Source organism: Aquarana catesbeiana, linkage group LG05 (genome assembly GCF_042186555.1).
Source record: "Aquarana catesbeiana isolate 2022-GZ linkage group LG05, ASM4218655v1, whole genome shotgun sequence".
Classification (NCBI taxonomy): domain Eukaryota; kingdom Metazoa; phylum Chordata; class Amphibia; order Anura; family Ranidae; genus Aquarana; species Aquarana catesbeiana.
Window position 1 is genome coordinate 520,609,477 of NC_133328.1, and position 15,023 is coordinate 520,624,499.

At 40.7% G+C, this 15,023-nt stretch overlaps 1 protein-coding gene across 2 annotated transcripts in view; it reads left to right on the forward strand.

Moving 5' to 3' along the window:
- Nucleotides 1–15,023, forward strand: part of CHD7 (chromodomain helicase DNA binding protein 7) — a 196,171-nt gene that overhangs the window by 154,740 nt on the left and 26,408 nt on the right. For both annotated transcript variants that reach the window (XM_073631683.1, XM_073631684.1), the window contains exons 16-23: nucleotides 5,260–5,470; nucleotides 6,130–6,325; nucleotides 7,848–8,015; nucleotides 8,138–8,317; nucleotides 9,353–9,463; nucleotides 9,550–9,755; nucleotides 9,972–10,171; nucleotides 11,408–11,567. In XM_073631683.1, coding sequence (XP_073487784.1) covers nucleotides 5,260–5,470; nucleotides 6,130–6,325; nucleotides 7,848–8,015; nucleotides 8,138–8,317; nucleotides 9,353–9,463; nucleotides 9,550–9,755; nucleotides 9,972–10,171; nucleotides 11,408–11,567 — 1,432 coding nt within the window. The remainder of the gene's footprint in view (nucleotides 1–5,259; nucleotides 5,471–6,129; nucleotides 6,326–7,847; nucleotides 8,016–8,137; nucleotides 8,318–9,352; nucleotides 9,464–9,549; nucleotides 9,756–9,971; nucleotides 10,172–11,407; nucleotides 11,568–15,023) is intronic.

Sequence of the window (15,023 nt, forward strand, 5' to 3'; positions counted from 1 at the left end):
AGTTGATTGATAATAAATGTCTTCAGCAAAAAAAAAAGTTTGCTTTTTGTTCTACTTCAACTATTGCAACTTACCAGTTCTTTTTAGATGTCTTAGTTTTCTCTTTTTCAAGCTTTTTCACCTGGTAATCATGCATCTAAGGCACTTCTTGTCCCTTCCTTGCCGTGCTCATTTCTCCAATAATGAAGTAATGTGATTACGACACAGGCTGGACTTAACATGTTTGCCTTTGTTTCTTTTTTTACTATGCGGTATCTCCACATTTAAGAGATAGTAAACTGTATTGTGTATATATATATATTTTTTTTTTTGGCTTCAGATATGCTTGTTGGTAGGTGTGCTGGTGAAGAATATGACAGACATTTGATGGTGCTATCCATCTCTTTCTACACAGAGTGGATCAAGACAGACCATATTGTGCATGACTGACCTTTTTACATTTTGTTATGGAAAATGGAAAAGGATGGAAACTCCAATCGTAATAAAATCCCAATACGCTTTCTAAGCCTTCTCGGTTCCACCAAAAACTAAAATTAGGCTAGAGTTCCGCTTTAAACATTTAAGGATTTGCAGATTATAGTTTAAAAGCAGCCTTTTTGTTGGCAGGTGGTTGAAGCAGTTAAGTTGTGAATTCTTTTTACAGCCCTGTTGAGTGTTCACTTTGTGCCTTTTAGAAGGGGGAGAAACTGAATACTGACTTGAAAGAGATACGACTCCTGCTCTAGCCAATGACCATTGTAAGAGAATCTTTATCACGCATTCTCTAATTACTATTTTACACCACTTGGATACATTTTATTAAGTAAGATTTCACACTGCTTGACTGTTACAAATCCACTTGCCCCAAATAGCACTTTCCAACCAGTGACTTTTTCCTTGCTCCTGGTGGTTCTTCAGCAGTGAGGTTTTTTGATGCTGCTAATAAAAGATGAATGTGTATAGACAGGCTCATTAATTCCTGCTTTAGCTGACTAAGCACCACTTTAATGCTATTGAATTTGACTTTGATGCACAATGCGAATGCAAAGCCGAACATTCTCAGCAAAGTCAAAATGTTTCCTATGGTTTTTGTAGTTATCGACAAAATTACTATTGTGTATGTGTTAACGTGTATATTGGCAGTATATGACATGAACTTACTCTTACATGAGAGGCTGTTATTGAGGCAGATATAATTTATTTATTTTTTTTTTTTTGGAGGGGGAGATGTAATCTACTAATAGCCCAGTGTATGTAGCTAAAAGGCTTTCTGTGGTCAGTCGATATCCAGACATAAAACAGCCATGATTGTAGATGTGGTCATAAAACAATGCAGTCATAAGTATAAACATCCTGGGCTATCTGAAAGTCTGGCTAAGATACCAAATGTCTAGATCTTTCAGATCACGACAAATAAATATAGTCAAGTCTGTTAATCTTTTTTCCTGAAGCCTAGCAACTTTATTTGAGAAAACCTCATTCAGGGGTTTGCTTGCTTTAGGAAACCTCTGAACAGAAGACTGCACTTGGATTCCAGAGCCAATGCCTCCATAGTTACCTGTTTTTTGTTTACACCATGACGGCTGTCTGTATGCACTGCTGGGTGTACTGAATGGTGGAAATATTTCTGTTGTCAGTCCTGGGCAGCTGTGTTGGTGTGGTGCTTCCATATATTAACTTCTGTTGATTTGCCCCATCATACAAAGAAAGCCTAATAACTGACCCCCCATACACTAGAAGAAAAATAGTTTGAAAATATGTGATTTGGGCCGTTTGTTTTTCACCCAGTTGATGGGCACACTTAGAAAATCGGTTATGCCTTTTGAGAGCCAAAAAAAATGGTAAACGATCTGTTTAAAGGTACGTGGTCCATTAAAGGTGCGTTTCCATTAAAAACTGTTTGTACAATACTTTAACTCTAAACATGTGAATGAATGTTCATGTATAAAAGACCGCTCATTCATGAACGTTACCTTCTCCATTTTGTTCTGGTCTCCTCTGCTTGTTGTATATACACAACGCCAAGCATTCTTGTAGCAATAGTCTTCTCATCCACATACTCCATACTGAAGGTGATGGATGCTGAAAGGAATGTAAACAAAGCCTGGGGAATGCCCAGGAAAAAACCAAAGCCTACTTACCACCATCTCGCAGACAACCAAATTGACCTGTCTAACAGTACGCGTTAAAAACAGAAAGAAATGTAACCCCACTTTAGGCTCTCAAACATTCTTCAACCCCAAGCAGCTATAATCCATGTATTACTATATACATTAAACAAAAAGAAAGAAACCAATTTAAAGGGAACCTCCAAAAGCAACTATATTCTACCATATGCAAAGTAAAAGAATAAACTTCCGGTCTGGTCCCCCAGGTTCTAGCAGAGTATTGTTATACAGGCCATACGCTGGCTGAAAAATCGCTCGGATGTGTTTTCGAATACTGAAAGATCAGTAGTAAGAGCAAAAAAATACTACCATGTAGTGACCAAATTTTGAATGAGAAATCATTCAATGGACATAAATGAACAAATTTGTTAACATAAAAAAAGTGAAGAAATATATTTGATCTTTTCACCTGGGCTCTCCCTCCTGTGTATTCCCGTTACACCTGTGAGGAGGAACAAATATTTGTCAGAAAGCCCTGATGATTTATCTATGCAGTATACAGTTCAGCTCTCTAGTACCAGTATGATGAGAGCTCAGAGTGAAATGCCTGTGCAGCCATTTGCAGTCAGTAACAAATCTGTGACTGTCCCTTTAAGGGTGCATCTGCATTTCCACCTAACCCCCTCATAAAGCTGTTTGCAAATTATATTTAATTACAACCTGGTAACCTGCGGTGATTGATGTGCAGCGTCCTCCAGCCCCCTATTTCCTTTTCCCCCAGGCTATGACTCTCACTCACAATAACATTTTTAGACAAGGCTGTCACTTGTGGGGGTGGATTTCATCCTGGGCAGTTTGCCCCAGGCCCCCGTGCTGCTGACTCAGTCAGGAGCCGCATGTGCCGTCTGTTTGGATGTTGTATGCTGGCTTGCTCTTTCCTCTGGGCCCTGCTTACAATTTCTGCCCTTGGACTGTGAGCCCTCGCCTTAAGCGTTCTTGATATGCCTTTACTGTAGCGTTTCTCGTTTGTCAAACCTATATCCAACTAATTCTCGTCACATCGACTTTAAAGACTTATCAGTCATTTAGTGATCCCACGGATGCACTTGCTTTGCATGGGAATGTTGCGCTGTGCGGTCCGTTTATAGCGACATGCCGAGTGTCTGCGTGTTCCTGAAGAGTTAACTGATTGCTGTTGCTTAAAGAAGCATTAATTTGTATATGAACTGTAAATGTAAAAACATTGAATTCAAGTCACGTATTACTGATCTACTTCAAGTGCACTCCATGGGATATAATTGGTGTCTCTATTTAAAGTGTCCTTTTCTTTGCTACACTTGGCAGAGCAATAATGACTCCATTTGATATGTTTGTATGCTAATTTTGTCTTGACAAAGCTAGTTGTCATATGTTAGGACAACAATGCCATTGGCTGGCAGGGAAGGTGAGCATTGCAGTACAGTTCTTAGTCGTAACAATTCACCCATCAGCGTTGTTCTTTATCAAAGAACATGCTTGTTTGCTTTTTATTAAAGGAAGCTATAGTATATTTCCAATGATTATGCATTAAGTTGTTCCAATAGTTTATTAGCTATTTTTTTGCAGGACTTTAATGTTCTACTTGCTGTTGTATTTTTTCATGTACAAAGTTGTAGTTGTACCCCTACTGGCTATTGTTGTCCAGCATAGAATCTGAATGTTTTGAGATATATCTGTTATAGTTTTAAATTCTCATGGGTCTAAGCTGACTTCTAAGTTTTATAGTAATCGAAAAGGAATGGTAAAGTGGCCAAGGACTTCTAGTTGGTAACTCCAACTCTTAGATCAACTTTATAAATTTTGGACTATGAATGTTGAAAAGACTGTAGATAGGTACAACTTATGTAGAATGATTTGTTTCCTCTGTGTATCACCCTGAGGCCAGTCACTTCGCTGGTTATATATGAGTGGTTTACAACCAATTGTTTATGATGGGCAAAAGGACAGGTTTGCATTTACAGTGGCAGTGTTGCAACCTTCACTGCAGAGAAAACCCAGTATTTTTGATATTGGGAGATATTATACTACTCAGTGCAACACTCAATCCAAATACAGGGGACAAGAGTAATGTGATTAAAGGGCCTTACACATGGGCAGAATATCAGGTAGCATCAGCTAGTTCAATAGAAACTGGCCAACATTCAGCCCGTCTGTATGGCAGCCAGTACAACAGAAGCCGACCTTTCGGCTGGCTTCTGTAGAAGGGACATGACTGAAAAAGTTGGCTGACCGGTGTCTTCTGGCGGGTGGAAGAAAGGGGGGGGGGGGTCGATGGTCGTCCTTTCAGAACACAAAAGTTTAGTGGGGGAGATCATTGTACTAACATCAGATTTGTTAGTACAGCAGCTCCCCCTGAGCTCTTCAGATTTATTTTTTTCTCGTTTAGCCCACTGGGTCGAGCGAAAGAAGACAAATGTGTAGCAGGCTTTAGCCTATGTAAGCTTACACAGGTGGTAATAGGGGAGACATGGTGAGGACGGTAAGTTTACAACACCTCCAGTAAAAATGAAACCACTGGTAGAATGCAAACACCGTTAGTATTCTGTAGCTGCCTTGTTTTGCTTTGTATTTGTTCTAATATTGCCTGAATTGTATTGCCTGGCTGTATTTACCTGGGCAGTAGTAATATTTAACCATTACTGTTTATATCATGAATATATGAGTATTGGTGCACCTCAGAATGGTATGATTTCTATAAGGATGCTGTGTTGTGGTAAAATGGCACTGGTCTCTGTTTTGGTACTGCCTTTAAGATTGGAAGGTGAATAGCTGAAGGGCAATGTAATGATTTATCATTTTATAGTTCTGATTCCCATCATAGCTCACATAAAACCGACCAAGTACAGGTGACTCACTATATTTACCCATCTTTTTTTATGTGACTGGAGGTTCCTATTTTAAATGACTTTTAAGTAATTGACGTCCCTGATAAAATCTCTTGTGTTCATTAATGTGCTGACTTCTCAAGGTTTCTGAAAGTAGAAATCAGCTAGTCCTATGCTGGCTTCTTTCATAATTTGTCAGTATTTTTTTTTTTTTTTTTTTGTAGAGCCGATTCCCCCTTCCACCTGTAAATTTGCAGGCTCAGGGGCATACAACTTTCCATTTACATTCAATTTCTGAATCTCTGCAGGTGCTGAAGAGAAAATTTTGGAAGAATTTAGGGAAGCGCACAACGGTGACCTTCCAGATTTTCCGCTCCAGGCTATGATCCAGGGCGCTGGCAAACTAGTTCTGATTGACAAGCTGCTGCCAAAACTGAAGGCTGGTGGCCACAGGGTGCTCATCTTCTCCCAGATGGTGCGTTGCTTGGACATTCTGGAAGACTACCTCATCCAACGCAGGTGAGTGTGTATGCCAACCGCATTGCCAACCACAAAGGCAATGGTAGCACTTAGCACTGCGGTCCTGTTAAGATCTGCCCCAGATACATAAAATTTGTTTAGGAGTTTGAACATTCACCTGACTGCTCAGTTTTCGCAGCACTCATTTGTGTCTCATTAACCCTTCAGTGCTTGAGATGTGAAACAATCAGCCTTTTTCTTTCAAGTGACACAATGGGCATTGATTTGAGCAACATAAACATATATTTTGGACACATTGATAAATAGACCTAATCTGCTCTATTTTTTTTCCTAAGGATATACATAAGCCATAATAATCATGTCTTTTACAATGGAAGCACAGTGCACATGTTGCCTGTTTCTCGTCAGCACCTTTTATTGATTGGGAATGAAATCCCAGAGGAAGTCCGGATTTGTTCGGAATGGGCAAGATGTGACTTGTAGCAGCAGGGATGTGCTGACTGCAGAGCTGCTGAACAGGCATACATGAGGCACTCGAGCATCTCCTCCTCATTGCCATTCTGTTCACAAGTTTGCAGCTGAAATACATCAACCTTTTCAAGGAGGATAGTGCTGGAGTTTGTCTTAAATAAATAAAATAAATTGAAGTACTGGTCTAGATAATAACCTTTTATATATTTTTTTTTTTTAATTTTCAGATACCCATATGAGAGAATTGATGGCAGAGTGAGAGGCAACCTTCGCCAGGCTGCTATTGACAGATTCTCCAAGCCAGATTCTGATAGGTTTGTGTTCCTGCTGTGTACAAGGGCAGGAGGTCTGGGCATTAATTTAACTGCTGCTGATACTTGCATTATCTTTGATTCTGACTGGAACCCCCAGAATGACCTTCAGGTAAATGGCTTTGCTTTACTGTTAGCTATGTTCTTGGTCTTTTAAGAGTCTTTGTAATATGTTTATTCATTTGCAAATAAGTCTCCGACGAAGTGTTGCATATGTTATTAAGTCAAATCATGTCAAACAGCTTCTTTTGGAAACATTTCACAATGGTTTTTTGTTTTTTTTCTCATTGTTTTTTTTTAAATACATATGGTATTTAAAAAAAAAAAAAAAAATATATATATATATATATATAATTTTTTTACCTCACTGTAAACCACACTCCATCTATATAATATATGCATTTCCTCTTATCTGGTCACGCCTCATTGATACTGACTATTCCTTCCCTTTGTAGTTCCCTCAATAACTTTTTACGTAGTTAAAAAAAAAAAAAAATTGGATGGGATTTTTACCACCCTGCCACCGCAAAAGATACCACTGGACCTTGTGTATTGCTACTTTATTATTCAGTACAATATAAATCCTGTAGGCAGTGAATTCATCAGTCTATCCCCCATACAATTTGCATATAACATCTACATCATATTGCATTTCCTGTTGGAAGATTGGCTTGTCCTACCTGTTATAATTGATAACTGTAATGCTTGACTCCTTTACTAATTTCACCGCTGTAAAGGGTGTGTGTGTGTGTGTGTATATAAATATATATATTATATTATATTACATAGGCAGGCCTTAGATGGCACATGACTTATCCAAAGAGATGGGTAGAGATGCTTTTTTTTTTCCAATGCAGGAGCCTGTAGGACATGCTGAGAAATCCTTCCTGAATTGGCTAGTGGGTACATGAGGCACATGTGCTGTGAGCAAATTCGCTCCCTTTTCTTTATAGACAAGGGATTATTTGCTCACACAGGTCAAAAAAAAATCTTTGTATTAGAACAAACTGACTTGTTCATCAGAAATGCTAATTATCGCTAGTTAATTCCTGTACAGCTCAATCCTCATTCTTTTACTGCAATGCTTAATGTGTATCTAAAGCCATTTTTTCCATTTTGGATGGCATAGTGATAATAGAACATCTGTTGGGTTTTTATTGGTGTCTGTGTCCCCATAAGGGAGATTTACTTTGTTTGTCCAGGTGACCACTGTCACTGGAACAGAAAGTTGTCATTAGAAGAGATGTTTTCCACTGGGCACAATTGTTCCATTGATTGTTGTCTAAGGGGAATGTCTTCAGAACTTGTATCTACAGGAAAGGAAGTTAATGGAAATCTCCTCAATAGGACAAAGACCACAGAAAAAATAAATTTTAACCATTCCCAACTGTTTCCAAATTGAAAAAACAAGTTTTGTCTTTAGATACATATTTTAGTGCCTCTTGCAATGATTGAATATTTTGTCTACTCTAAAGCTGCCCATTGCAGTCTGGAAGCCATCTTTTTGCAAATTGTATGTAGCATGCTATAGGTCTTGTTATATAACACGCTAATAATTGTGCTACAAATGAATAGCTCCTGTACTTAATATAAGATGGTAACAGATCACTTGATGTCATTTTGTCTTTTTTTAGGCACAAGCTCGGTGCCATCGAATTGGACAGAGTAAATCTGTGAAAATTTATCGCCTGATCACAAGAAATTCCTATGAGCGTGAAATGTTTGATAAGGCTAGCCTGAAACTTGGCTTGGATAAGGCAGTTCTGCAGTCCATGAGTGGAAGAGAGAATGCTACGAATGGGGTAAATGCCCTGCAGTTTAGCTTGCATTTAAATAAGTTATGCAGCATTTGCATTTGGCACTTCTGCATCATTTTGGCTTTTTTCTTAGTCCTTTTCATTGATATCTTTTTATTTTCCTGCAGGTACAGCAACTTTCCAAAAAGGAAATAGAAGACCTTCTACGGAAAGGGGCCTATGGGGCACTAATGGATGAGGAAGATGAAGGCTCAAAGTTCTGTGAGGAAGATATCGATCAAATCCTTTCCAGGAGAACCCACACCATCACTATAGAATCAGAAGGAAAAGGCTCCACCTTTGCAAAAGTATGTTCTATAGGACGATGATAGGATTGGTGCTTTCTGAAACCTGGTGCCCATTGCAAGTGTTCAGGGTAACAAAATTTGGTCTGGTTCCAAGGGACACGTGGATCCCAGTTTGCTCTCCTCCTCCTTTCTATCTCCAATCTTCTCCTTCGCTCTTTTCCTCCTCTCCATCTTCGCTCTTCTTCTCCTCCTCTCTACCTTTGCTCTTCTTCTCCTCTCTACCTTTGCTCTCCTCTTCTTCCTCTTCCTCTTCCTCTTCCTCTTCCTCTTCCTCTTCCTCCTCCTCCTCCTCCTCCTCCTCCTCTTCCTCTTCCTCCTCTTCCTCTTCCTCTTCCTCTTCCTCCTCCTCCTCTTCCTCTTCCTCTTCCTCCTCCTCCTCTTCCTCTTCCTCTTCCTCCTCTTCCTCTTCCTCTTCCTCTTCCTCTTCCTCTTCCTCTTCCTCTTCCTCTTCCTCCTCCTCCTCTTCCTCTTCCTCTTCCTCTTCCTCCTCCTCCTCTTCCTCCTCCTCTTCCTCCTCTTCCTCTTCTTTCTCCTTTTGCTCCTCTTCCTCCTCCTCCTCTCCCCTCACCTCCTCATGTTTTATGTGTTTTTACTAGTAAAAATTAAACCATTATGGTTCTATACGTGAATGTGTGGAAGGGTTTCATACAAACAGAACTGAACTGGTATATTAGGTCATGTTGTTGCTCTGCCACCAAGTCCCCTCCCCCCTCCCATACACAAGGGGACAGACAGGCACATTAGCCATCTTGAACAGGGCATCTTCTTGTATTTTCCTGGTCCTAACCTGGCTTAGAATATTCATTCATATGTGCTTCTACCTGGTAACCTGAAAAACCCGCGGAGCCAGTAGTGACCAAGCATGTTTCTTATATATCTTGCTATCTTAACAAATTTATTTCATGTTTAAATTGATCCAAATACCAGATTACCTAAAATGAAGATATTATTAAATCTGTTCTGAGGGCTAACGGACCAGGGATACTTAACACCTACAGGAGGCCTTTACAGCTGTATTATATATTTGTTTATTAGGCCAGTTTTGTTGCCTCTGGGAACCGGACAGATATTTCTTTGGATGACCCTAATTTCTGGCAGAAGTGGGCTAAGAAAGCAGAGCTTGATCTTGATGTATTGAATGGAAGGGTAAGTGTTTATATATTAGCAGGTAGTTTTCTAGTTGTGAGATTTCTGCATGTGGCCTCATCTCTCTGTATTGATATTGCTTGTAGAACACACTGGTAATTGACACACCACGGGTAAGGAAGCAGACCAGACTTTACAGTGCAGTAAAGGAAGATGAGCTTATGGAGTTCTCTGACCTGGAGAGTGACGCTGAGGACAAACCTAGCATCAAACCACGTCGGCCTCAAGACAAGTCCCAGGGCTATGCGAGAAGTGAATGTTTCAGAGTTGAAAAAAACCTGCTGGTCTATGGGTGAGTAATACAGCCTCAGACAGATTTTTGTGCTGTTTGGCCGCTCAGCATATGGGGAAGGAAAAGAGCTGAAAGTTTGCTTGTCAGCACGGTCCTGATGAGCAGTGTAATTATAAGCTTGTATGTCATCATATCTTTGACATCGAACTGCTTATTGAGCTCAAATTGCACTTTGTCTGTCGGCACGCTGTATGAACCTTTTCCATTTGTCGGTAGGTGGGGCCGATGGACAGAGATCCTTTCCCACGGGCGCTTCAAGCGTCAACTTACAGAACAAGACGTGGAAACCATTTGCCGTACCATTTTGGTGTACTGTCTCAACCATTACAGAGGGGACGAGAACATCAAAAGCTTTATCTGGGATCTAATCACACCAACAGAAGATGGCCAGACTCGGGCTCTGGTAAACCACTCAGGTACATTACATGTTCACAAAGATTCAACTGTCAAGTGTTACTAGAGGAATTTGAGCTGCACGGGAGCAGTCTAGTCTACCTAAAAATGCTGGTTGGCTGGCTGTCAAGCTTGACCCTTCTTATTAGTTTGGGTCACCAAGCTAGAATACAAATTCAGATTTAGTATTCTGACTCTCCTGATCTGCATACTTAGAGAAAGGGAACCCCAAAGCATTTATGTCAGCGTATTAACATAACAGCCAGGCAGCTTGCATTTTCAGATAGTTTCCACATCTGTCGTGACAAGTTTACTTTAGGTACTGAATTTAGTCCAGGAGTTTTTTATTTATTGGTGTACCTTGAGCATGTCCCCTGTAGGTTCTATTTTGTTATTATGAGTAGTAGGTCTTTTAATTGTTTTCAAAGTTGGACCTACTGCATTTAGAAATGGAGAGCAGGTCAATGGGGTTGATTTATTAAAACTGGAGAGTGCAAAATCTGGTGCAGCTCTACATAGAAACCAATCTGCTTCCAGTTTTCTTGTCAAAGCTTAAGTGAACAAGCTGAAGTTAGAAGCTGATTGGCTACCGTGTACAGCTGTACCAGATTCCGCACTCTCCAGTTTTAGTACATCAACCCCACTGTGATCTAAATGCTAATAACAGCAGTATAAAAAGCCTGAAACCATTTAATTATGGGTACATTAGTTTCTCCGCTCCTGAAACGCCTTGCTGTGCTGATCAGAAGCTTTGCAGCTTAAGCCTCTGTGGCACATGAACTGAGTTTGTCATTATGTTATATAATATATATAAATTCCCTCCACTGGTCGACGTTTTATTACTTACCTGGCCAGGAGTGGACTGGAATGAGAACATGGAAATGCCAGAAGATGCTGATGCCTGTGATCTGTGTGTGTGCATTTTGTTAGATGGTACACAGAGTATTGTGTTTTGAGCAATTCAACTTGCAGGAACATACACCAGGTACATAATGTTGACATTATTTTGTATGGGTTCTAAGCATCTCTGGTGTTTACCTGTTCTCCATAAAATGAAATCCCGTTACAGCTCTATCCTTTGTCTTACTGGTTGGGCTGTATTGAAGCTGTGTACTGGATAAGGCCGAATGGTGTTTGAGCTAATCATTTTATAAATGGTCAGTGAGATGTCCATGAGTTGTGGATTGTGGTACATTGTGTGAGGCACCCGTGCAGCTGTATATATGGATGTTCATTCTTAAACAACTCTCTTATTTCAGGCCTATCTGCTCCAGTACCCAGGGGTAGGAAAGGAAAGAAGGTGAAAAGCCAGAATTCGCAGCCTGTGTTCAAGCATGCAGACTGGCTCCCCAGCTGCAATCCCGACACCTTGTTTCAGGAGGATAGCTACAAAAAGCACCTTAAGCATCACTGTAACAAGTAAGTAGTGAAAGTGGTTTTCTTCTGTAGTGTGGTCACAGAGCACAGACAGATTGTGTTGGTTCACACTTTGACCACAAAGAGGACAATGTTTACTGTGACGAAGCAAGCTCCTATAATGCTGTCTGCCTTGTGCTTTTGCAGTATATGTCAGACCAGGAAGTGGTTTTTCAGGCGAACGGACAATGCTTCATGACTTCTGCGAGTTAATCTTCTTGGCTTTGTCGCAGATTTTGTATATTGGGTGTTTTTTGTGATGGTGGAGGTTTACAGGGCATGGCACAAATGATGTATAGAAAAATTATAACATATGTCCTAAGTTTTAACTGAGGTTCAGAGGACCCTATTTTTCAGGTGTATATGTGCTCAGCTTTAGTGTAAATGTTAGCATATAAAAGGTTTACAAATGTAATTTCTCCAGACTTTTTATCATGCAGCAGGGTGGATTTGCTTTACCGCTTCTGTTATCTCAGTACAAGTCTATGGATAGAGCTGTGACCGTTGCTGTTAAAAGAAAACCATTTGTTAATATAGGTGACCTAACTTATAATTTGGCTTTCTCATAGCAGTTGTTCAGGTGATTGTATACTCTGGCATACAGATAGTCAGTTTTATGGAAATCTGGCAAAGTAGGCAAATAAAAAAATAAAATCATGTTAAAATTATTTTTAGGCAAACTGAATACAACACGAGTAATATTCAGGAAAATGCATGATAGTTTGTTTCCATATTATGGTGGTTGTAAAACTGAAAACTTGGATATATGTTTCATGATTAATGCAAGTCATGTATTTGACGCTCATGCCAAGATGGCAAAATTATCATTAAAGCGGGAGTCCGGCGACCTTTTTTTCTTTTCTTTGCGAACCCCAAAATAATACTCACAGTTTGGGTGTAATATTTCCGCCTCTGTCTGTTTTCGTACTGAAGAATAACTTAAAAAATGTGATGCTGGCTGTTTCCATCTTGCTTGTGGGCATGTGAAGCCCATAAGCATTGATTTCCTGCATGCGGTGAATGCTGTTCATTCACAGCTTGTTCACATGCATGATCATTGTTTCCGCACTGAATCTTGGGAAACCTGACACTAAGCTCCCAGGAGACAGTGTGGCGCTGGGGAAAGGCAATAAACACGCCTACTCCCATGGGAGGAGAGACAGAAAGTGCCACAAAGTACAATATAAAAGTAATTACATTGATAAAAAATTTTGTGCTGCATTTGAACATCTATGCAATTAACCGAAGGGGGTAAGATTAAGTTAAAAATTTGAGTGGAACCCCGCTTTACATGCCTTGTTCCACACTGTCTCTCTGTCTGGGGGTGGCCATCTTGGTAGTGGCAGGGCTTTGTTTTCTTGTGTAAGAGTCTTCAGCAAGGAGAACAATGAACATTACAGTTGTGACATCAACAAATATAACTTCAAATCAGCTTTGAGTGCATTTTTCAGGGCACTGCTTAGCCAAAATTAACACTTCAAATGTCCCCTATAACATAGCAAACCTTTTTTTTTTTTTTTTTTTCTCGATTCCACTTTAAAGGTATAGATTGGTGGGTTCTCATTCTTGGTGAGACCAAGGCTCTGTAAATGCTTCAAAAACCTTCCATGCCCTAAAAATAAAAAGTTTATACTTGTATAGAAAAAAATATTGGAATGCAAAACGTATTTTAAATGCATTGTAAATAGAGTATTACATTGAAAATGAGTTACTTTTATATAAATGTACAATGACGAAAAGGATTATAGTCAATTTAAAGATGTATTTATTTTTCTCATTCTAGCTCTCTCTGCCTTTCTTAATGTGCTCCCTTTCTCTCTTGTTTTCTCACCCTTTCACCTTTTCTCACTTTTTCTCACTGTGCCTCCTTCCCTTTGTTCTTTGTCTCCTTTTTCCTTGCTGTGTACGTTCACACTCAGCGCTTGCAGTGAGCAGAGCTGCCCTTATAAAATATGTGGCCTGTACAGCCTACCTGACAGTCCTGTTAGAGACACCAATACTGCAAGGACAGTCTGAGCCTTAGGTTTGCTGAACTCACCAACCTGTCAAAAGTCCACAAAAAAATGACGTGATGGGGGGGGGGGGGGGGGGGGGGGCTAATCATGTATAGTGTGATTAAGACATCGAACGTTTGATAATGTTATAACTGCAACCGGAGGTCTTAACTTCATGTTAGCTAGACTCAGGGATGAGTGCATCTAAAGCAGACGTGTGGGAAAAGATGTATGCTGTCTTGCTGGTCATCTTCTCAATTACCTTTCCAGTGTACAACTTTCGGAATCTCTGACCTAGCTGCTGGAGGTAATATTCGAAAGCAAGCACATCTATATTTGGGAGCCTGCAGATCACCATCCTACAGGAATACTGGGCTGTGTAGGAGTGGAGGAAGGGCTAGGAGTGTGCAGGTGGTGCACAAAGTCTGAACAGCTGGCAACCAGAAACTGGGTGCTGCCTGGCTCGCACTCTCATCTCCTCTAGTGCCTGGCTGCTGAATGCTGGAGCAGTGGCCATCAGGAGTACAGCCTGAGCTGGGGATGGGAGAACCAGAGAGGACAGGCGAGTGAGAAGCTTGTGATAAATGGGACACACAGGAGGCACAATTACACTACTGCTGGATGTGCCATTTCTCAGGGGGCACACAAATTACAGTTTAAATAAATGAAATAGCTGGAGTCCCGCAGTTTGCTGAGTAAAAAAGTGTAATCAGTGTATAACCAATCTGTAGCCAATCAGGAAGATGTGATAATGCCATAAGTTTGCTTGATTGGCCGCAGCTTAAGTGTTGGATACTGGTTGAGTTTACAGATTACTGTCCATTGAGGGTTACTACACCACTTTCTTATCATGGCTATTACAAAGTAGCAATATCACCTTATGTAGCCTCTACGGGAGTGGAATGATCATGTGTCAGAAATGTGTGACTACCTCAGAATTAAGAGAAGTATGGGAATCCCCCCCCCCCATATTCATACTTACCTGGATGCTGCATCTGTCCCCTGCCGCCTCTGCACTAAGAACCGAGCCATCAAACATCGCCGATGACTGGGTTCTCACAGCTCCCCGAGCAGAGAGCTGCTGACTGTCAATCAGCAGCTCTCCTGCTCTGCTCCTCCATGCTCATTAAAACTCTGAGTTGTGGAGGGGTGGGGAGCAGCAGTCTCGGCAGCTCACTGAGAGGCTGAGACGACCATAAGTCCAAGCACCTGATGGATCCGGATTTCCAGAGTCAGGATGACGCGGTGCCTGGACTGATCTGTATGACTTCAGCAGAGAGTGGACTTCAGACCGCTCTCTGCTGAAAATCTGTCACAGGCATGCAAAGCGAAGTGCACTCCTGTGCCCCTTAGGAGAAGCCCAGCCAAATGAGCTCAGGCTGGACTTCTCCTTTAAATATCGTATCCTGTCTCATAAGTCTGCTGTTAGTGCAGTGGCGCTAATAGTAAGGTTCTGTTTGCTTAG